This window comes from Diabrotica virgifera, chromosome 6 (assembly GCF_917563875.1).
Source record: "Diabrotica virgifera virgifera chromosome 6, PGI_DIABVI_V3a".
Lineage (NCBI taxonomy): Eukaryota > Metazoa > Arthropoda > Insecta > Coleoptera > Chrysomelidae > Diabrotica > Diabrotica virgifera.
The window spans coordinates 174,176,449-174,200,763 of NC_065448.1; the positions used below are offsets into that span (position 1 = coordinate 174,176,449).

Sequence of the window (24,315 nt, forward strand, 5' to 3'; positions counted from 1 at the left end):
GTAGTGGATGTGTGAATTGTTCGTAAGGGGATTTTTCCGCATTCTCTATTTCATTTGTTTGTTTTCGTACGAGTGGTCGTCCAAACCAGTACCTGTGGATCTTTTGATCACTGAGTGTGTTTCAAAGATCTACATCTTTTTGTTTTTTCATAAACATTATCTTACTTACTCTAAAGTAATTAGGGAATTAAAACTTGAGAATGGCATTGTCAGGTTGGGCGTAGATTTACGTTCCTGCTATGTCTAGGTCTCGAATGTTGTTTTTTGATTGGAATGTGTCTGAAGATATTCAACCTCTCATCTTCACCGATGAGCCCATAGAGGTTGAAGAGGGCGAAACACATTTCTAAGAACTGGTGTTTGGATCTTCGATTCTATTCAAAAAATTTTTCCCAGCCCGAAGTAGTGGATGTGTGAATTGTTCGTAAGGGGATTTTTCCGCATTCTCTATTTCATTTGTTTGTTTTCGTACGAGTGGTCGTCCAAACCAGTACCTGTGGATCTTTTGATCACTGAGTGTGTTTCAAAGATCTACATCTTTTTGTTTTTTCATATATATATATATATATATATATATATATATATATATATATATATATATATATATATATCGTACTAGTGACGTCATCCATCTGGGCGTGATGACGTAATCGACTATTTTTTTTAAATGAGAATAGGGGTCGTGTTATAGCTCATTTAAAAGGTTATTCAATGCTCTATGCCAGCGGTTCTCAATCTTTTTGTGTCATGTACCACCAAATACTTTTTATTATTTTTGGTACCACCTAACTGAAATACATATCTAATTAGGTGATCTAATTAACTATAATAGTGGTGCTGATTTTGGCTGCTTTTGCGTTTTGTGTACCACCTCAAAAAATGAAATGTACCACCAGTGGTACATGTACCACAGATTGAGAACCGCTGCTCTATGCAGTAATATAAACATTAAGATCATTATTTATACAGAGTGTCCAAAATTTTTTTTTTAATTATTAATTAAAAAAATTTTTTTGGACATCATGTAATCATGTTAATGTTTATATTACTGAATAGGGAATTGAATAACCTTTCAAATGAGCTAGCACACGATCCCTATTCTCATTAAAAAAATAGTCGATTACGTCATCACGCCCAAATGGATGAAGTCACTAGTACGATATATATGTCAAAAAATCATAATTAAAAAATCGAATAACTTTTGTATTTTACATTTTTTTCTAATTCTGTAAATAAAGCAGTTTACAAGGGTGTCAAAATATAGTGAATAACCCTGTACATTCATAACATGGTTCTAGGAAAAAATGGCGTGTGACAAAAGAAGTGGTAGATCAGGACAAAATAAAATGTTCAATAAAGTTATTTGAGCCATTAAATCACCTAGTGTGGACAATATTTCTTCTTATTCTTCTTTTTCTTCTTTTGACATCATAACCCTGGTCATGGCCTAATAAATACGAAGGAAGGAGATTGCGTATTTACCGTTATTCTAACTAAAATTTGGATACTTACCATGTTCACAGTTTTCTTTACATTTATACATTGGGCATTTAGATTCTGGTGGTGGATCACAAGATAGTTTTTTGGTAGATTTGATTCGCGTTTCAGATAATTCGAAACCTGCAGAATCAACACACCAACATTCGCCACTACCAGGATTACATTGTTTAGGTTCGTAATTGCCGTCATCCTTACAGACGGGTATGTAGACTTTTCCTGCTGGTATACCCGATTCGTGAGCCTGGTGTTGCGCTAAGGCCTTTTGATGCTGGCAACCTAAAATGTTAATGATGGAATTACATATACATACTTTAATTAAAAAAAGTTAAATGCTTAAATGTCATGCATTTGTTGTTAAAATGTTGTTTAACCTCAGTTGTTGTTTGACCCAAGTCAATACTTTTATTAATTCCTACTACCTGATGTTGTTCTGAACCTATTTGCGTGTGGCATTTTTATAATCAACTATTTTTAATGGGAATAAGCCACAATTTTACCAAAAAAATGATTTTATTAACGTTTCGAAGCCCAAATAGGGTTTCGTTGTCAAAATACAAAATACTACTAAAATAAACAAAAATGTTGTTGCTAAGTAAAAAAAATTCTTCTAATAATTTATTTAATCTGACTCATTTATATTGGCATATTCAGACGTATACTATTCATTTTAAAGTAGAAGACTTTAAAATGATATCGCCAATATTTATGAGTTGCGTTTCTGGGACGACTTTACTAAAAGATAGTTCATTCGATTACATGAAATCAATCCCAACTCAAGAATATCCGTCACAAAAAAATCATAGTATGTGATCTGTCTTTAAAAAGACAACCAAATGCAACGATGACGGTAAAATTCTCGCGTTAGAGATTCCATAGTAAATCACGAGGGAAAACCAGGAAAAAACCTTGTGATATTATCCCGACATCATAAGTATTAAGTCTTACATTTAATTTACCTTCAAAAAACTAATACCAAATTCTGACTTTAATATGTTTAAATTATAAATAATATTAATAATATATAGATATACAATAAGTAATAATAAAATATAAAATTTGTACTAACTCGATATGTTATTGACTTACTAATAGTGGTATTTTTGTTCTATTGACTTCCTCTTTCAGTATGGGTAACCACATCCTACTGCATTCTACCGAGGAATTTGCGACACAATTATTTTCATTTAGCATGATTAGAGCCGCTTCTTTGATTTTTCTCTTTTAACTATCTGATTCTTTCAGGACTATACTTGAATCTCTCCACTGAACTCTATGTTCATTATCCCATGCGTGTTGACATATTTGAGATCTATCAAATTCTCTATTTTTAATATAAGACTGATGTTCACTTATTCTAACGTTTAATGGTCTTGATGTTTCACCTAAATAAAATTGTTTGCATTCGCAAGGTATTTTATAAATGCAATTCTTTGTTCTTTCTTGTTCATTGTTAGGTTTAATTTTAGATAGAATAGATCTCAATGTGTTTGTTGTTTTGAATGTTGTTAGAGTGGGATCCTACAACACTCACAAGAAATAATACGAGGAAAATATCAATCCCATATATAAAAGGACTATCCGAGAAACTTAAAACAATTGGAAATAAATTCAACATTTCAACAACATTCAAAACAACAAACATATTGAGATCTATTCTATCTAAAACTAAACCTAACAATGAACAAGAAAGAACAAAGAACTGCATTTATAAAATACCTTGCGAATGCGAACAATTTTATTTAGGTGAAACATCAAGACCATTAAACGTTAGAATAAGTGAACATCAGTCTTATATTAAAAATAGAGAATTTGATAGATTTCAAATATGTCAACACACAGTGGAGAGATTCAAGTATAGTCCTGAAAGAATCAGATAGTAAAAAGAGAAAAATCAAAGAAGCGGCTCTAATTATGCTAAATGAAAATAATTGTGTCGCAAATTCCTCGGTAGAATGCAGTAGGATGTGGTTACCCATACTGAAAGAGGAAGTCAATAGAACAGATCACATGCTATGATTTTTTTGTGACGGATATTCTTGAGTTGGGATTGATTTCATGTAATCGAATGAACTATCTTTTAGTAAAGTCGTCCCAGGAACGCAACTCATAAATATTGGCGATATCATTTTAAAGTCTTCTACTTTAAAATGTATAATATACGTCTGAATATGCCAATATAAATGAGTCAGATTAAATAAATTATTAGAAGAATTTTTTTAACTTAGCAACAACATTTTTGTTTATTTTAGTAGTATTTTGTATTTTGACAACGAAACCCGATTTGGGCTTCGAAACGTTAATAAAATCATTTTTTTGGTAAAATTGTGGCTTATTCCCATTAAAAATAGTTGATTATAAATTATATAATTATAAAAAATTATATGATTATAAAAAATTATAATAGTTGATAATAAAAATAGTTGAATTTATCAAATGAATAAAACTGTAAGCATAAAAAGTAACCAGAAAAGATGGTCACGTCGCAATTCAATTGTAAGACATCATGATATTGCTATGATGCATGCTATACAGGGTGTCCCGAGAAGATTGGTCATAAATTATACCACACATTCTGGGGTCAAAAATAGTTCGGTTGAACCTAACTTACCTTAGTACAAATGTGCTCATAAAAAAAGTTACAGCCCTTTAAAGTTGCAAAATGAAAATCGATTTATTTCAATATATCGAAAACTATTAGAGATTTTTTATTGAAAATGGACATGTATCATTCTTATGGCAGGAACACCTTAAAACAAAATTATAGCAAAATTTGTCCACCCCATAGAATTTTATGGAAGTTTTGTTCCCTTAAACCCCCCAAACTTTTGTGTACCTTCTAATTAATTAATTATTGTGGTAGAAGTAGTTAAACACAACATTTTGAGAACTTTTTTGCCTCTTAGTATTTTTTCGATAAGCCAGTTTTTATCGAGATGCGGCTTCTTTTTTAATACATTTACATAAAAATTTTATGAGGGTTTTGTTCCTTTAAACCCCTCAAATGTTTGTGTACGTTCAAATTAAACTATTATTGAGGTACCATTAGTTAAACAAAGTGTTTTTAAAACTTTTTTGCGTCTCAGTCTTTTTTTGATAAGTCACCTTTTATCGAGATGTGGCTTCTTTTTCAAAATATACCTAAATATGTAAGTTAAAAATAAATTTTCAGATTATTAACAGGTGTCTATAATCATACTTAACCATATATGAAATATTATGTGGTGGATTCGACAAATATTCAAAATATCTCGATAAACACTGGTTTATCAAAAAAGTACTACGAGGCAAAAAAGTTTTAAAAACATTGTATTTAACTAATGATGCCACAATAAAAATTGAATTGGAACGTACACAAAAGTTTGGAGGGTTTAAAGGAACAAAACCCCCATAAAATTTTTATGGGGTGCACAAATTTTACTTTAATTTTTTTTTAAGATGTTGCTGCCATAAAAATTCCACATGTCCATTTTCAATAAAAAATCTCTAAGAGTTTTCGATATATGAAAAAAAAATCGATTTTCATTGTGTAACTTCAAAGGGCTGTAACTTTTTTTATGTGTACTATTGTATATAAGTAAGTGATGTTTAATCAACCTATTTTTGACCCCAGAATATGTGGTATAATTTATGACCAGTCTTTTCGGGACACCCTTTATATCGACTCATATATGGGTGATTCGCCAAAATAGACGGCAATTTCGAGGTAGAGAAATTTAATTTAAAACATGGTTTAGAATTAGTTCATTTTTAAATATTTTTTATAAAATGAGCTATTCAACTTACCCATGATACCAGCAGAGATCATTTTTAAATATTTTCCGAAAAACGGAAATGTGACTTCGGAGTTGACTAAGTGTCCACGGTGTTAACGTAATTCTCTGTTAATTGAAATCTATGATCGTAACAATTAAATAAAAATTGGTATGTAATAAAACTATACAAAACACTTCCATTTTGATATAAACGACTACAGAAAAACATGAAAAATAGGTAAAATATCAATTGCGTCGGAGTTGATTTAGACCGGCCTTCATGTTGACAAAACTTTCCAATACGTAGCTGTGTCTTCTCCGTTAAACTTCAAAAATCTAATCTGCTTTTGAACACAATCTTGGCATTTCCTTTCTATACATTCTTCAGTCTTTTCTGCGCAACATAATGATTTGTTTTCCGCTTCCACACATGAGCTCCATGTTTTCACATAAATGTGCCTACATAGACAGATGTCTCTTTTATCAACATTAGAGAAGACTACCCAAAATGGTATATTCTTACAGAAATGAGCATAGCTGCATAAAATATTACTTTCTTTCATAAAATCTTTATGTAACGATTTTGGGGGTTTTCGCCTTCATTTTTCCGTCGTACTCCAGTGTATACGAGCTATTTTCTATAAAAAGAAGGTAATATTACCAAACCGACCGAAACATCTTGAGAGCTTACCCAGTAACCCTTTTCCTATATCAGACTAAATTTAAATTATATTTTTTTAGTTTAAGAATGACCACTCACATACTTTCAACAACTCCGAGGCACGTTCGTCAACTCCGAGGCACGACTGAGCTTCGGAGTTGATGGCTTCGGTGTTGATGATTTCATACATTTTTAATTCTACTTTCTACAAATTTTAAAAATAATTCTGCTTTATTCATGTGGTGTCAAAAAAACTTTATAGCGCATACTTAAAAGAAAAACATATTAAAAAAATTAGAAAAATTAAGTTTTTACGAAGGCTTCGGTGTTGACTGTATAAAAACATACGCTTAGCTTAAGACACTTTGATAAATTTTCTATCGCTTTTCGTCCACTTTCTTCCACAATTTGGGTTAGACTGAAGCGTTCCTCTCTTGTCAAGCTGCCTGACATACAGTATAGCGCAGTTTGGCCTAACTTTTCATATATTTTCATGAAGCCTCGGTGTTGATGCACAAAGTTGGTTACAGTTTTTAGTAGTAGATTTTTATGGTTTGATTTTAAAAATGAAAGTTATTAATTTGACAGTTTTAAATTACATTGGGTTTTTAATTAATTATTGATAAAATAATCTGCACTTTTGTAACTTTTCAGTGTGTAATACTATAAAATAGATCAAAAAGCAAGATGGGTTACAGCCTCGGAGTTGATATTTTGACATTAAAATTGCATAAAATGCTTGTAAAAATACTTTTTTTAAAATTAATGTTAAGTGGCGTACATTCATCTATTGTATGACTTAACTTTGGCAACATAATTTGAAACACAGTATGTAAAGGACTTAAGAAAAAAGCGAGTTACACAATATGCCGCTTATTTTGGCGAACCAGCCATATGACATGATACCTATACCCTATTCCACGAATATACGACCCTCTTGGATTATCTCGACAACGAGTATTTTGCTGTGTAAAATAGGAAGAATGAAAGTAAATTGAAAATTACATTGCTGTTTATTGGAATAATTATTAGATCCATTTACTTTCGTACTTCCTATGTTGTACACTAAAATATTCGTTGTCGCGATAATACAAGAGAGTCGTATATTCGTGGAATGACCCATACATAGATAATGTAGAAAACTAAAAGAATTGTTGAAACTGGTAAAAAGGAAAAATACATAATAATAATAGCACTTGATATAAATGCAAACAAAATCTATTATATGGAGATCATCGCAAAACGATATAAGAGGCAGGATGAGAAATAAGAATCATGTAGGTGTTACAATAGTCAGTGAAAATTTACAAATAAAATATCGAATAATGATGAACAGTTAGATAAACTAGAACTAGTAATATATTTTCATTGAAGAAATATAAACTTTCTTGTAAAACTGGTAAACTATTAAGCCATAAAGGATATCTACTTCAGAAGTAGCTTAAGAGATTCTGACAGAAGACTTAAAACTTATGGGAAGTCACTTTAAAAAAATTGAGAGTTCGCCCTAACGTTCTTAAATCCGAAGTAACCTGTTTCCACCTAAACAACAATTTGGCGTCAAGAACACTTAACGTTCACTTTGATAATATTCGAGTCAACCACAATAAACGTCCAAAATACCTAGGCATACCTTCGGACAAAACGTTAAGCTTCAGAGAACATTTAAGTACAGATGCTGAGAAGCTAAAAACCAGAAATAACATCTTTCACAAGCTCTGTGGCACAACATGTCATCTGCGTCCACACTCAGGTCTTCAGACTTAGGTATTGTAGCGGAAGAGAAATCTTGGCCGATCCCCGTATAACAGTAAACACCTCGAGAATGACGTAATCGGATGTGCTAGGCCTCGCCGGAGAATTCTGGAAGGTACGTCACGTAGGCGGAACAAGCCGATAGCTCGAGATGGGAGTCGATTGTTCCAGAATAACAACTGGGTATAAATACGGGCATATTTTGTGAATAAGTTTAGTGTATAAGATAAATTCGTCTGTAACTTATATAAATAAAGTCGTATATAAATTACGAACCGCTAGTTTTATTGTAATTAGAAGTAATTACACTAATCACGCTACAGTTGGTGTCGGTGTTCGGTTAACTTAGTGCGATATAAATAAGTGAATTACAGAGAGACTTTAAAAGACTTTTGAACTTTAGTCGTCGGGAATAACCGGAGTGCGTTAATTGTTCGGTATTCGGAAAGACTTTAAAATACTTTTGGACTTTATTCGTCGGGAATAGTTAAAGTGCGTTGATTGTTCGGTATTCGGAAAGACTGTTAAAAGACATTTTGGAAAGTATGTGTGTGCCGACCAAAGATGTTGCTACAAGAACTTACAGTAAAACAGCTCCGTGAACAGCTCGAGGAACGGGATCTGGACAGCAGTGGGCTCAAGATAGTCCTACAAGCACGACTCGAGGATGTTCTCACGAAGAACGGAGAAGACCCAAAGACGTTCCACTTCCAGTCAGCAGAACAAGTAATCTTATCGAAATTAAAAACTGTTTCTGAAACGATCGATGAAACTTCTAGAAGAAGCGACGAGAAACTTGAAGAAGTTAGTAGAAAAAGCGACGAGAAATTCGAAAATGTTGCTAAAAGATTCGATGAGACTTCTCAAATAATTAAAGAGGTCTGTAGGCAAAACAACGAAAAACTAGAAGAAGTTTGTAAACAGAACAATGAGAAATTTGAAGAAGTTTCTAGAACATTCGATAAGATGCAGAAAAGTGTAGAGACCGTAGAAGAAAAGATCAAACAGCTAGAGAGCAGGATAACCGATACAAAAGTACAACCATCAGTTAATGCAGCAGCGTTAGATCCTTTAGTGAAAGATGAACTACCGAGAGACGAAACGTCGCATAATATGAGATTCAAATTACCACCATTTGATGGAAAGTCCTCTTGGTCCATATATCTTAGACAGTTTGAAGCTATTGCGACCGCCAATCATTGGACCGAACAAGAAAAGGCTGTTTCCTTGACTGCTGCTTTACGAGGTGATGCTGCAGATATATTAAGGTCAATTCCCAAGGGTCAAGAAAATTGTTACCAGACCTTGTTCACTCGTCTAGAAAAACGCTATGGAGATGCCCATCTACAACAAGTATACAAAGCACAACTGCGAAGTAGAAGTCAACGAGCAAGTGAGAATCTGCAAGAATTTGAAGCAGATGTGGCTCGTGTGGTGCGGTTGGCTTATCCAGAGGTGCCAGACAGCGTTTTAGAAGAAATTACAGTAGATACCTTCGTCAATGGGCTGAAAGATAATGAACTACAGAAAGCTTTACGACTAGCAAGACCGAAAGTTTTAGATGAAGCACTTGCTATTGCCTTGGAACACGAAGCAGCTAGCCAAGCTTCACGAAACAATCGAGTAATAACCGTGGAAAAAGGCGATAAGAGAAAAGATGAACGTTTGGTGGAAATGGTACGGAGGGTGATTCGTGACACGATGCCGAAGAGACGCATGAAGAGGGCTGGAAGAGTTGGTTCAAATACAGATGCTTCCTCGATACGGCCATGCAGTGAAAGTTGTAATCACCGGCTTAAACTAGATGAACAGCTTTGCCCTGTGAGACGAACTACCGTCGTTAATGAGCAATGGCAGCCACAACAGTTACAAGAAGCCCAAGAAGACGATCCATGTATAAAAAGAGTATTGGATTGGATGCGTCGAGGTGAGAGACCTAGTTGGCAAAACATTAGTGCATGTAGTCCGGAAGTCAAGGCCTACTGGAGCCAATGGAATTGCCTGGTACTAAAAGATGATCTTCTGTACAGAACCTTTGAGAACGATGATGGTACAGAATCTAAGCTTCAGTTAATTGTACCTAAAAGTAAAGTGTCAGAAGTATTGCGTCAGTTGCATGACGGTACATCAGGTGGACACTTTGGTATTACGAAGACTCTGGCAAAAGGTTCGAGAACGGTTCTATTGGGTGAACTGTAAAGATGATGTAAGAAGATGGTGCCGAAAATGTGAACTGTGTGCATCCGGTAATGGTCCGGTTGGTAAAAAGAGAGCACCCATGAGACAGTACAATGTTGGAAGTCCTATGGAAAGAGTAGCTATCGACATTGTAGGTCCATTTCCAGAAACCGATGCTGGAAATAAATACATCCTGGTAGCCATGGATTATTTTACAAAATGGACTGAGGCCTATGCATTACCAAATCAAGAAGCTGCTACCGTTGCAGAGGTACTTGTTAAAGAATTCTTTAGCCGATTTGGTGTTCCCTTGGAGATCCACTCCGACCAAGGGCGAAACTTTGAGTCAGCTCTTTTCCAAAACGTTTGTAAATTGATTGGTGCCAATAAGACCAGAACAACACCCCTGCATCCTCAATCAGATGGGATGGTCGAGAGGATGAACCGAACGATGGGTAAACACTTGTCCAAAGTTGTATCTGAACATCAGCGAGATTGGGACCAACACATTCATTTATTCCTGATGGCCTACCGCTCGGCCGTAAATGAAACTACAGGTCAAACACCAACCTGCCTGATGTTGGGTCGTGAAGTTCGGTTGCCCTGCGACCTAGAGTTTGGCTGCGGACCTTCCGAGGAACATGTTGCAGGCGAAGACTACGTTGACCGCCTGAAATTACGAATGAACAACATTCATGAACTTGCCCGACAACACATCCAGATAGCCAGTGACAGAATGAAAGATCAATATGATTCTCGATGCAAGAATGAAAGCTTCGAAGTAGGTGATCTTGTCTGGCTTTATAATCCGCAACGTCGTCGAGGCTTATGTCCTAAACTGCAAAGACAATGGGAAGGTCCATATGAAGTTAAGAAGAAAATAAATGACGTAATATATAGAATTAAGAAGTTGCCAAACGGTAAACCAAAAGTTATTCACATAAATCGTCTTGCACCATATGCTGGCTCAAATGAAACAGAAGAAGCACGAGTCCTCCAACAGGAGATGAAAGATGTCGTACAGCCAAGTTTTAATCAATTTATGTCAAATTACGCAGCGAGAAAGAGTGCTAGATTCGGCGTGACCACAGAAGTTCAGCAAGATCTGTTTGGTGTTCCAGAAAACGTCTCTCTGGCCCACTGTGTTGCCCAAGACCTCGAGATGACTAAAGGAATATCGTCCGTATTCAATAGAAAGTTCGGCCGCCTGGACGAGTTAAGAAATCAGCAGCCTAAAATTGGAAGAGTACTGCGATTGGAAGATGGTCCTCGATCTTTGCTGTATATGGTGACCAGAAAGTCTTATACGGACACGCCAAGCTACGAGAACATATGGCGTGTTCTAACTAATTTGAAGAAAATCGTGTGTAATTATGACATCAAAAATTTGGCTTTACCAAAAATAGGCCATGCAGTAGAAAATCTGGATTGGAAGATTGTGAGAAGCATGCTTGAAGTGGTCTTCAGAGGAACTGGTGTACAAATCACTGTGTGTTGCATGAACCCGAAGATGTCGTACCCTTCAAAGACAGTAGACTGTTATTTCTTCTTGAAGGGTGTATGCAGAGCTGGAGAGTCGTGTAGATTCCGCCATCCTGGGCCTTCATTTAGAGTTGCTGATCGAGACGCTCAGATCTTAAGAGGGGAGCAGTGTAGCGGAAGAGAAATCTTGGCCGATCCCCGTATAACAGTATACACCTCGAGAATGACGTAATCGGATGTGCTAGGCCTCGCCGGAGAATTCTGGAAGGTACGTCACGTAGGCGGAACAAGCCGATAGCTCGAGATGGGAGTCGATTGTTCCAGAATAACAACTGGGTATAAATACGGGCATATTTTGTGAATAAGTTTAGTGTATAAGATAAATTCGTCTGTAACTTATATAAATAAAGTCGTATATAAATTACGAACCGCTAGTTTTATTGTAATTAGAAGTAATTACACTAATCACGCTACAGTATTATTATTTATTTTGTAGTTGGATATTGTGCACCAATATGGATCAAGAATGCGCACGTTCAAAATATTGATGTCCAGCTAAATAACAGCATGAGAATGATATCTGGAGTAATCAAATCCACACCAACTCATTGGCTACCAGTGCTAAGCGGCATTCCACCACCACACCTTGGCCGACTCAATCTGCTAACCAAAAAATATAAAAAGATCCTTAGCAACACGGCGCTGTCGATTCATAACTATACATAAGATGCAACCAAAAGTCGATTGCGCTCTAGAAAATCTCCCATACAAACCACAGAATTGGCAGCAGCCACCGGGTTCAATATGATCACGAAATGGACCCATGAATGGTCGGAAGCTGAACCAAACATAATTATACCTTGCATCACAGAGAAACCTCTTGGATTTGACCTACCATCTAAGACCTGGTGCACACTTAACCGCATCAGAACTCAACATGGTCGATATGCGCATATGTTGCATAGATGAGGTACAGCACGAGCAGATTCACTTTGCATTTGAAATTTTGATGCGCACTATTGTTGACGTTCGGTTTTTCTATATTTTCTGGATTAACTTTTGGTATCGTGCAGGTAATTTACTTGGCGAGACGTTACCAAAATAAAATTTAAAAAATTTAGAAAAACCGAACGTCAACACCAGTTCGCATCCAAATCACGTATACAAAGTGAATTTGGTCGTGCTGTAAATTACTATCACCGTCAAGCAGCCGCTGCGATGTTCTAACTATCAACTCCGTAACGGAGGAGTGCCACCAGCGAGCCTGTGAGGGTGGTTCCAGTTACCAAGATTTCCTATTTGCGGCGCAAATGGACGCGAGTTTATTAACTACATTAACAACCTCGATGTTTAGATACCTATAAACTGTTTATGATTCAAGTATTTTGCTATAGAGTCAATTTTTATGATGTTAAAAGTTAAAAGTGTTAAAAGTACACGTTTAAGGCACGCATGTGAAAGTTTGCAGAATAACGAAGCAAATTCTGCAATTCACATTAGTGCCTTAAAAATGTACTTTTTAACACGTATATCATACAATATTTTTTCTACAAACGTAATTACAGGACAATATCTACAGAAACTTTTACTTGAACTTGACTGACATTCCATTTTTATATTTTTCTTGACATTACATCAAAATTGCCTATACTGTCAATACGTAAATTTTAACTGCAGTGCCTTAAAATTTTTAAAGCACTAGTGCCTTAAAGTAGCATTTTTAACGCTCGTATGGAGTGCTAAAATAGTTATTTATGAAACAGTTCGTGAAGTATGCTTTTTGCGAACGCACGCGATTTTTAGAGCACGAGAGACAACGGAGCGAGTGCTATACATCGCGTAAGTTCGCAAAAAGTACTTCACGCACAGTTTCATACAATATTTTATCTACTCTACCATGAACAAATAAAAAAACTGTAACTCTTCGTCACTGGAATTCATTTCTATTCTACAATTTTTAGAACTTTGACATTTAAAAATCCTAACTATGTACTTTCAAACCACAAAACTGTCAAAAATTTTGTTGTAAGTCATTGCTCATATTGTCATCACCATGACAACGCGAAAGTTAAGGATATTTGATTATATGTAAGTGTGCCAAAAAACCCATTGAAAGTGTGCGAAAAAGTAAATCCCATTTAAAATACACTGTTACTTCACGCACTGCTATCTATAATGACAGTTTTCACAAACTAAAAACTTATACATAATATGACATAGAGTAGATAAATTGCATTTTTAACACGTTTGTAGAAAAACTTACTTAATCCAGAACTCGTCTACTTTTTGGTGTGAGTTGTAGAAAAACTTGTTTATTGTTTATTGTAACATTCTAAATGCATCAAAATGCCATACGCGAAATAAATAAATAGCATCTACTTCAGAAGACATAAACCCAAAATGATTAACATTTTATTAAGAACTAATTTATTCTCGTGAAAACTATATAATTTATTATTTAACTACGGTTTGAATTATTGTAGAAGAATGTCACGGATTCATTGTTTTATTACACATTTCAAATACATAGCGCTGTTTAACATAACTCAAATTCATGAAGAGAAGTATCCATACATCAAATTGATTTGTACCAGTGGTAAATTTACATATTTACATACCTGTTAAAAGCAGAGGTTCAATACACTGCGTTCCACAACCATTCGAACAACATCTTTTATTTCCATTACATGCCATATCCGAATTGCATTCGAAATCGCAGGAAGTTGTCGATGCCGGAACTAGATAAGGGCATTGGCCTACCTTTTTCGGTAAACCTGTAAATAGATAATAATGTTATAATTGACGTACAACAATAATTAGATAAAACCGTAAATCATAAAAATAAAGTTTTTAAAAATGTTTGTCGATCGTTTTTGCGTCTTTTGGATACAGCACCTAATTTAAAATCTTTTATAAAATCTACAAAATATGACTTTATTTTTTGGCGATGTGAAGGCGTTGATACGAGAACGAAGAATAAAGCTCGATGCACATTTGCGTGTTTTCAAGCTGCGATTCAGAAGTCAGGCGGTTTGGCAGTCTCTGCTGGGCAAACATTCAGTACACGTTCACCGCGCGATCGATTTAAACGTAGATACAGAGCTGTTTATTTCTGGAATGTATTGACCCCGAGCAACCGCTCAAATATATGTTGACGGGAAACTTGGCTAGAAAACAAGCATCTTGCTCGCAGCTTGAAAAGACGCAAATGTGCATCGAGCCTTAAACAGCTATAATACCTAGCTTGATATTTAATGCTTATATAAAAATCCTTCGACGAAAATCTAGAAAGGCACATTAGACAGAAAGAGACTGAAGGTGTTAAGACATTAACAGAACGTAAGAAGGAAGAAATACTGTTTATTGACTACAAGAAAGCCTTTGACAGTGTAATAAGGGAGGAGCTAATTAATGATGTGAATAGGCATTCAAGAAAAACTAGTAAGTCTCACGAAAATGACGATGAAGGAATCCAAGGCACGAATCTTAACAAGGGAAGGCCCGTCAGATGAAGTACATATGGAGGTAGGTGTCAGACAGAGAGACTCCCTGTCAACAACATTATTTAACATTGCTATAGAGTGGACAGTAAGAGCAGCCAAAATTATGGGAACTACTATCGAATCTTCAGCCCAACTGATAGCGTATGCAGACGATATTGCACTGGTTACTAGAGATTTAAAAACCATGCAGAATACAATATTAATACTAGATAAAGAAGCAAAGAAGAGAGGGCTAGTAATAAACTAAAGCAAAACGAAATACCTCAAGTGCTCAAGAGAAAATACTAACATCGAGAAAGAAATTAAGCTTGGTGCATATACATTTGAAAGAGTACACCGTTTCAAATACTTAAGAGTGATGGTGAGTGGCAGAAATGATAGAACGGATGAAATAAATGAACTTATCCTACTGGGTAATAAAACCTACTGGAACTACCAAAAATTCTTGAAAGAAAAGCACATTAGTAAGACAACCAAATTCAAAATTTACCAGTGATCAGGCCAGTGATCACCTATGTTGCAGAGACGATGTGCCTAACACAAAAAGATGAAAAGAGGTTAGAAATCTTAGAGAGAAAGATAATTCGACGAATAATGGGACAGGTGAGGATAAGTGTAGGCGAATTTAGAAGATTAACCAATGAAGAAATTAAAGAAGTCATCCAGGATGAAGAAATAATCAAGTTCGTGATGGCGCAAAGGCTCAGGTGGCTGGGACACACAGAAAGAGCTAACCCAGACTATACGCTAAAGCGAATAACTGGCTGGAGGCCAACAACAAAGAGACCAAAGGGAAGACACAAAACAAGATGGAGTGATCAAGTCTTAGGAGACATAAAGAAGCTGAGAATCTACAATTGGAAGGAGCGCTGTAAGGACCGGAAAGAATGGAGAAAAATTGTAGACATGGCCAAGTCACACACACTATTATAATAATAAAAGACAACAGCGGACTGATTCTCCGCAATAAATGAATCAGAAAGCCCAAAAGGGCGGCAAACACTTCGCCAGGAGTGAATAAGATGATGGAAGAAGGAAGAGTGATGTCAGTTATTTGTACTCGAAATAAATTTTAGTAAAATGTTGGAGTGTTATGTTACCGAAAGAAATTGTGACGGTAATATACTTTTATCGCCTAGAGTACGCCTCTGTATTAAACAAAACGTGTTCTTATACCGTCTCTGACAGTATAAAGGACCGAATAGAAATCCATTAGGGAATTCTCTGTGTGTTGAACGGAGAATAACTAACCAGTGATAGGTGCTCTGAACTTATCCCGAAACCTCCCGAACCCCGACGATTTGGCGAGTTGAGCGAAATCGATAAATCCCGATTCGATCAAACGGCTATGTGCGTTGAACGTAGCCATCATTATCTTTCTTTCTATCCGGCGTGCTGAGCTAGATACCTTCTTTTTTATTTATTTTGCGTTGAAAAATAAACGAGGTTCCTAATTAATTCCCTCGATCGTCGGTTCTCGTCACACTAACCTGAGGTTTACGAAAGCCCTATATGTAGAATATAATATTTAAATAACGAAATGAATAAGTAATTAACGATAATTATCTTTTCTTTTGTATGTTTGGTTCAAAATACATGTCTTAACAGAAACGAATCTTGTCTCAGACTGAATTTATTACCCGAGATTATCACAAAATGTAGCGATGATCTAAGGTCGTAGATGGAAGATGGATGGGGATAATATAGATAATCAGCGTTAAATCAATAGGAAAGAAGAATATTTTATATTCAGTTTAAACCATATCTTCAACATTTCTGCAATCGCAATATGAAGTGTAGGAAAAATTGTGTCAAAACAAAAAAGACAAATGGTCTATAGAAAAATGATCTGAACGTATGGAGAATAGATTCGAATAGGGCTTATCCTAGCTCAGGTGGTTTGCAAGTCAGATTCTATGCGATTTCTTCTTTAATACTTCAAAAACTAAAGGACAGGAAAGCTGCAGGTAATCGTGGGCTACCAAATATAACTGACACTATTAATAAAGAAATTATAAGACGCAATAAAATAGGTACCAGAAGAATGTAGTACAGGCGAGCTAATCTTAATATACAAAAAGGGTCAAAGACCAACAATCCAGCCTCTGTCCTATTAACTCCGGAGTTCCGCAAGGTAGTGTTCTCGGGCCGCTGCTGTTCTCACTCTACACAGCCGATATACCAAAGTCTCATAATACTACGATCGCTTCCTTTGCTGATGACGTAGCAATACTAGCTGTAAATGAAGATCACATACAAGCCTCATAAGACCTGCAACACCACCTGGACATACTCAGTGAATGGTACACAAAATGGCGAACAAAAGTAAACAAAACAAAATCATCTCAAATAACGTTTACCAACCGCCGTAAGAATGGAAAAGGAACGAATACCAACAGTAACAGACGCTAAATACCTTGGCCTCCATCTTGACCAACGTCTTACTTGGAAGGACTAGACTTGAAATTCCGGCAAATGTATTGGCTCCTTGGACGCAGATCAAACTCAACATCCAAAACAAAATTCTTCTGTACAAAGCAATACTCAAACCTATTTGGTACTACGGACTACACCTCTGGGGCTTGCAAAGTCAACATCACTGAATATCATCCAAAGATTTCAGTCTAAAGTTCTAAGATCAATAGTGGACGCACCATAGTACGTAACTAATCAAACACTTCACGAAGACTTAAACATACCTTTCATCAGAGAAGAAATCCATCGAGCCACGGAGTCACAAAATGAGCGTACCATTCACCATGATAATGAGTTAGTAAGGGAATTATTCCATAATGGCTCTGCCACAAGGAGACTAGATAGAACCTGGCCTCAGAACAGATTTTAAAACTTAAACATAAATAGAATAAGATGAGACATCATTGGAAGTCTCTTCTTCATACCCAAAAACATGGAACAAATTTACTTAATACTCTTTTAATGATGTAGATTGTAAATAAACATAAATACATAAAAAAGGGTCATAAGAAACAACCAGAAAGCTATAGAGGGATCAATTTGCTAAATAATACCCTGAAACTTGCAACTAAAATTTTGCAAGAATGAATAAATCAGCTTAGCAGATGAGTGACAAGGTTTCTGTACGAGAAGGTCGTATGTCGTATACATATTATGCAATATTCGTGATAAAGAGATTACAGAGAAAGTTTAGAATAGTTAATTACAAAATGCCACAAATAAAATAAATAGCTTCAGAACAACTTTATAGCAGATATTGCATAAAAACTATAAGATAAAAACTAATGAATAAGGGAAGAAATCAAAGTCGCAAGCATTAGGTAAGTTGTAAAACTTAAAAATGCAAATTTGATAGCCATGTCATTCATCAAAATTATGAAATAGCATAGATAGAAAATATTTTGGCGACCATAGGAATACAAGAGATGAAGAGACATTAGATAAGATGGAAGAACGATAAACAAGATGGATTACATACAATGGTATTGGATAGTGACTAGTTGAGGTAACATGAAGAGGCAAATGACCAAAAAAAGCACGAATAACTATTACTTTATATACATATATACTTACATGCTGGTACAGGAGGACAGTAATGATCTTTGCAGCTAACTTCTACTAATTGGCATTGTTCATCTTCACTACAAGCGATACCATTGCAAGGATCTCTGCACTGACATTGAGGACAACCAGTATCTTCATCTAAGATGAATCCATATTCACAGCCCATCCTGCAGGTTAAATCTAAACAATCCATAGTTTCCCTCAACTCCGTACAATTTTTGATTGCAGATTCTGAAAATATACAAAAACATTATTAAAAATGGTGAACAAATTCAAATTAATAATACTATCATTTACATTAAAGACTATATCGATAGTGTTCAGCAAAAAGTAAAAATAATCCTCTCAAAATCACAGAAACATTATTGTCGTAATCTCGTATTAGGTACCTATAATAGAAAGCACATCATTACTTTAGTATCTAGGATGAAGAAGACTTCGAAACAGCTAAGCTATTAAAAAAGAAATTTCTGCTAATTTAAAAACATATTTTCAGAAGTAGCCTGATACATTTAATTTATATCGCCCAATTGCGCATTAGATCCATCTTTCATCATCATCATCATTCTCTTTGCCTTATCCCTATGCGGGGTCGGCTTCCCTAATTGCATTTCTCCACACAATTCTATCCTGGGTCATATCAATATTAATCCCCTTTACCAACATGTCCTGCCTAATCGTCTCCCCCTACGTCTTCTTTGGTCTTCCTCTCTCTCTTCCTTCCTCTCCTTCCAGGAATCTGCACTTCAGCTACTCTTCGTATTGGATGATTAACGTCTCGACGTTGAACATGACCAAACCATCTCAACCTATGCTCTCTCATTTTGGCATCAATTGGTGCCACACCTAGACTTCCCTAATATGCTCATTTTTAACTTTATCCTTTCTTGTCACTCCACTTATCCATCTAAGCATTCTCATCTCCGCCACATGCATTCGTTGTTCCTCTTTCTTTTTCACTGCCCAACATTCAGTTCCGTACATCATAGCCAGTCTTATGGCTGTTTTATAGAATTTTCCTTTCAGCTTCATTGGAACTTTTCTGTCACACAACACACCTCTCGCTTCCTTCCACTTCATCCATAAAGCCCTAATTCTACTGCATGCATCCCCATCTATTTCTCCATTACTCTGTAATACCGATCCCAAGTACTTAAAACTATTGCTTTTTACAATCAGTTCACCATCCAAAGATACCATTTTATTTGTAGTAACTCCATCTTTAAATGAACATTCCAAATACTCTGTCTTTGTCCTACTAAGTTTTAAACCTTTTTCCTCCAGAGCTCGTGTCCACTGTTCCAGTTTTTGTTCTAAGTCTCTTTCACTATTTCCTACCAACACGACATCATCAGCATACATTAAGCACCATGGAATGTTACCCTGTAGTTTCGCTGTTATCTGGTCCAAAACTAATGAGAATAAATACGGACTAAGCACCGAGCCTTGGTCCAATCCTACTTTCACATGAAATTTATCAGTCTCTCCCACACCTGTCCTAACACTAGTCGTTACTCCCTCATACATATCCCTCACAATCTTTATATATGCACCAGGGACTCCTTTCTTATTGAGTGCCCACCACAGAATCTCTCGAGGAACTCTATCATATGAGAGTTTGTTTCTTTACTCCTGTATTTTTCCATCAATTATAGATAATTCCAAATAAAAACTACCCGAAATGTATGGTCAAAGATCCTCTGGTGCAAAACGACAAATGCCGATATGTATGTCAGGCCCAAGAAATGATTTAACAACTTACTGGAGTAGGCATGTTAGGCTCAGTACTTCGTACTATTATTACTATTACTTCAAAAAGTGATGAAGATCGTTTAGGCTGTTTTGACCGTAAAATCCTCAGATAAATTTTATAATTTTCCTCAGATACGGATTATGGCGTAGGCGCTAAAATTTTGAGCTTTACCACCTTTATAGGGAATCTATAGTCACTTAAGGGAGAATGAACTAGATGGAGCCGTCGAAACACATTTATAACTATAGACCAGGCGCATCTGTAAAAATATTAGTAAATTTGGATGTTGAGAGGTGACTCATATTTTTTTGCAAAAATACTTGAAAATAACTCATATAATAATATTTGAGTTATCCTCCCACTCAAAAAGGTCCGAAACTTTATTTAAATAATCTAAATATCAAAAAATGAATGAAAAATTCGATTTTTTTCTTGGTTTTTTGATTATAACTTTAAAAGTATTCATTTTCGAGAAAAGTTGCACCGACATAAAAGTTGTGTAATTAAATTTCCTACAACTGAAAATTTTAAAAATTGTCACCCTTGTTACAAAATAGCAATAATTTCGAAAAAACCATAAAAAAACAAGTATTCGCATTTTACGTTTTTCAACCATTTATGCTACACTTAGGAGCTTCATATTTCACCTAGAAAGACTTTATGATATGATAAAACAATGCTGTAAATTTCATTAAGATCGGTTTTAATAGATTTTGCAAAATAAATTTTGTAATCTAGCTTTCGCAAAAAAAATTCATTTTTTCAAAATGTTGGAGCACTGAAAATAAAGCAGACAGCAAGTTAAATTTTTTTACATATAAAAGAATACCGTACCTTTCATTTGCAATTTGCAAAATTAAAATCGGTTAACTTCCACGTCGTCAGGAATTTTTTTAAATAAACATTAATTTTTGGTGCTACGTGCAGGACAGCGGATACGTTCGCTCTGATTGGGCATTCCAATGACCGTTGATAATGATTGATAAATTTTAAAGTTTAATACATTTCGAAATAAATAAATAAATTTGTTTATTGCAAAATAAAAACACATACTCTGTCCTTTGAAATAACACTTTTTTAGCAAAAACTTTCTTTGTTCATATGTTTTAACTTGGAAAATAAAAGTGTATTATTTTTAAACATATGCAATTGTTTAAACAATTTTTCACAAACAATAATCAAATTAGTTTGATTTTTGTGGAATTAAAATATGAACATACAACAAAATATAGAGTAAGAAAATAATACATATATTAGATAAAGATTGGAAGAAATTTTGGTGAAAATCAACTTGTGTGAATCAAACACCGCTGTCCTGCGCTTAGCACCAAAAATTAATGTTTATTTAAAAAAAATCCTGACGCCGTGGTAGTTAACCGATTTTAATTTTGCAAATTGCACATGAAAGGTACATTCTTCTATTTGCTAAAAAAAAAAATTAACTTGCTAACTGCTTTATTTTCAGTCCAGCAACATTTTGGAAAAACGAATTTTTTTTGGCGAAAGCTGGATTGCAAAATTGATTTTGCAAAATCTATTAAACCAATCTTAACTAAATTTACAGTACTGTTTTATCATATCATAAAGTTTTTCTGGGTGAAATATAAAGGTCCTAAGTGTAGCAGAAATGGTTGGAAAACGTAATATGCGAATACTTCTTTTTTTTATGTTTTTTTTCGAAATTATTGCTATTTTGCAACAAGGGTAACAATTAAAAAAAATTAACCATTCTTGTATTGTAGGAAATTTAATTACGCAATTTTTGTTTTTGTGCAACTTTTCTCGGAAGTGAATACTTTTAAAGTTATAATCAAAAACCGAAGGAAAAATTCGATTTTTTTCTTCACTTTTTGACATTTTGATTATTTAAACAATGTTCCGGACCTTTTTGAGTGGGAGGATAACTCAATTATTATTATATGGGTTAATTCCAAGCAATTTCTGCAAAAAATTAGAGTCACCTCTCACAGGCCCGACCAGAGGGGGGTCAGGGGGGGCAAAATCCCCGGGGCCCGGGCCCGGCCGTTAGCAAATTTAAAAAAATTCCTTTTATTAAAATATTTTACAACAGATTGAATTTGCTTGCGGTTTTAATTATGAAATTATTATTTTTTTTTTTTGGATGTTGAGAGTAGTAATATAGAGAGCCTAATTGATGATTTAAGTGCCTTAAGAAATAACTGGGACAAGATATTTTCTGAATGCAAACATGTTGCAAATGCTTAATGCTTATGGTATCGAACCGGAACTCTCCACTTCCCGTGCGAGAAAGAGGAAGACTTTTCACGATGAAACAGCTACAGAAGATGTAATGTTAAATTTATCCCCGGAAGAACGCTTCAAAACAGAAGTTTTTTACACAATAATTGATGTTTTGGTGGCCAACCTGAAAACGAGGTTCACAGCACTGAGAGAAATCGTAATCGTAGGCCGACGTTCACAGCACTAGAAAAGTTATGTTGTAACTAACAGTTCTATTGTAAATAATTAAAAACAAAGTTTAATTGTTAAAACTGTTTTAATTTTCTTCCTTCCTGTGTCAATAGCATGAGTGTTCACTATTACATATCCCAGTTTATGAGTTATCAGATTTTTGGGAATTTTCGTTCAACTGGGTTTGGGGGGGGGGCCCGGCCGGGTCTCATCCCCGGGGCCCGGCCTGGCTCTGGGCGGCCCTGACCTCTCAACGTCCATCTCAAAACAGATCCGCCCTGGACTACTACAAACTGAATGGAGTAACGAGAGCACGATTTAAGGACCATGTGGAAGACGACTTATGAGTATTAAGATATGGAATTGAGAACAGGCCAAGGCCCACTAAGGGTTGTAGAGGCAATGATGACGATGGCCTATTACTCATTAAGAAAGATACTCTATCAGAAAAGTATTTAAAATGCTTTATAAAAGGTATATTATAGTCTTTTAAGTCCCTTTTACTTTTCAGTGTTGGGACTAATAAAAGGTATATTTATATTAAAAAAGACCCTTTCGAGTTAGATCATAATCACAATACGTCTTCGGAATAATAATCCCATCATCATTCCATCTTTACAGGTATACTTACATGCGTTGAGGCACCAACATATAATAATAGTCTCCCGTTTCATACCGCCAACGTGGCTTTTGGGATTATAGCAGAGTAGTCTGCTATATCTAGGGCCTACAATATACAAGGAAGATAACAGGGCCAGTGCTACGCTACAATCGCCTATTATTACCCCTGGCTTTATCCAAGGTACTAATTTTTATTCAGGCTGAGTTGGCCTGGGGCCTATATAAAAATGTCTACATAGATGTTCTCGCTAGTGCTGGGTTTCGAACCCCGGCCTACCTGCATGGAAGTCAGACATCCTACCGTCTGAGCTATCCGGCCCTTTAAAATCCTTTAAATCGTATGAAGTTGTTATAAAGATATATAAAATAATATGTGATGTTTAAAAAGTTAGAAAAACATCATACCTATGCCACATACTGAGAAATAATAAGTACCAATATGCTCAACTAATAGTGAAAGGAAAGATCGAGTGAAAGAGAGGAGAGGGGACTAGGAAAAAAAGACTATCGTAGCTAAGGAACATCCGACAACGGACAGTGCTAAATTTTGAACAGCTGAAAACAGAGAAGAGTTTGCAATTGTAGTAATCAACCTCGATTGAGGAGAGGGAACTTTAAGAAGATGCTTAAACCTTTTACGTAGGACTTCCCCACACTGTGGGTTGCTGGTCCTGAGATTAGAACATCACAATACGGATTCTAGTTGCTATCTAGAAGCTCATTCAATGATCCTTCCTGGAGGGCGTAAAAGCTCTAGCCAATAGAATAGAATAGAATAGAATAGAAATATGCTTTATTGTCACTGAAAATTATACAAATTTTATGAACAAAGCTTAACATAAAGTCAGAAGAAAAAAATAAATAATAACAATAACATTAACAAATACAATTTTCTGAAATTGTATAAATCGTCAATATAAAAAAAATACAAGTTAATAAAGTATAAAAAAAAACAAAACCGATATATTGCAAAAATTAATAGAAATTGCAAAGTGAACATACAACAAAGTAAAATACAGATATAGGAACTAATAGGTGTAAGCTGCTGCATGTGACACCCAAATATAGATAAGTTTGGTTACTTGTACCAGGGCCGTCTCAACCCGGGGGTGCAAGGGGTGCGAGGCACCCGGGCGC

At 35.3% G+C, this 24,315-nt stretch overlaps 1 protein-coding gene across 1 annotated transcript in view; it reads right to left on the reverse strand.

Annotated features, from left to right (window-relative positions):
* Nucleotides 1-24,315, reverse strand: part of LOC114329915 (balbiani ring protein 3) — a 298,548-nt gene that overhangs the window by 17,278 nt on the left and 256,955 nt on the right. The window contains exons 12-14 of the mRNA XM_028279193.2: nucleotides 18,381-18,602; nucleotides 13,947-14,102; nucleotides 1,513-1,776 (exon numbers count right to left, since the gene is read on the reverse strand). Of these exons, the coding sequence (XP_028134994.2) occupies nucleotides 1,513-1,776; nucleotides 13,947-14,102; nucleotides 18,381-18,602 (642 nt within the window). The remainder of the gene's footprint in view (nucleotides 1-1,512; nucleotides 1,777-13,946; nucleotides 14,103-18,380; nucleotides 18,603-24,315) is intronic.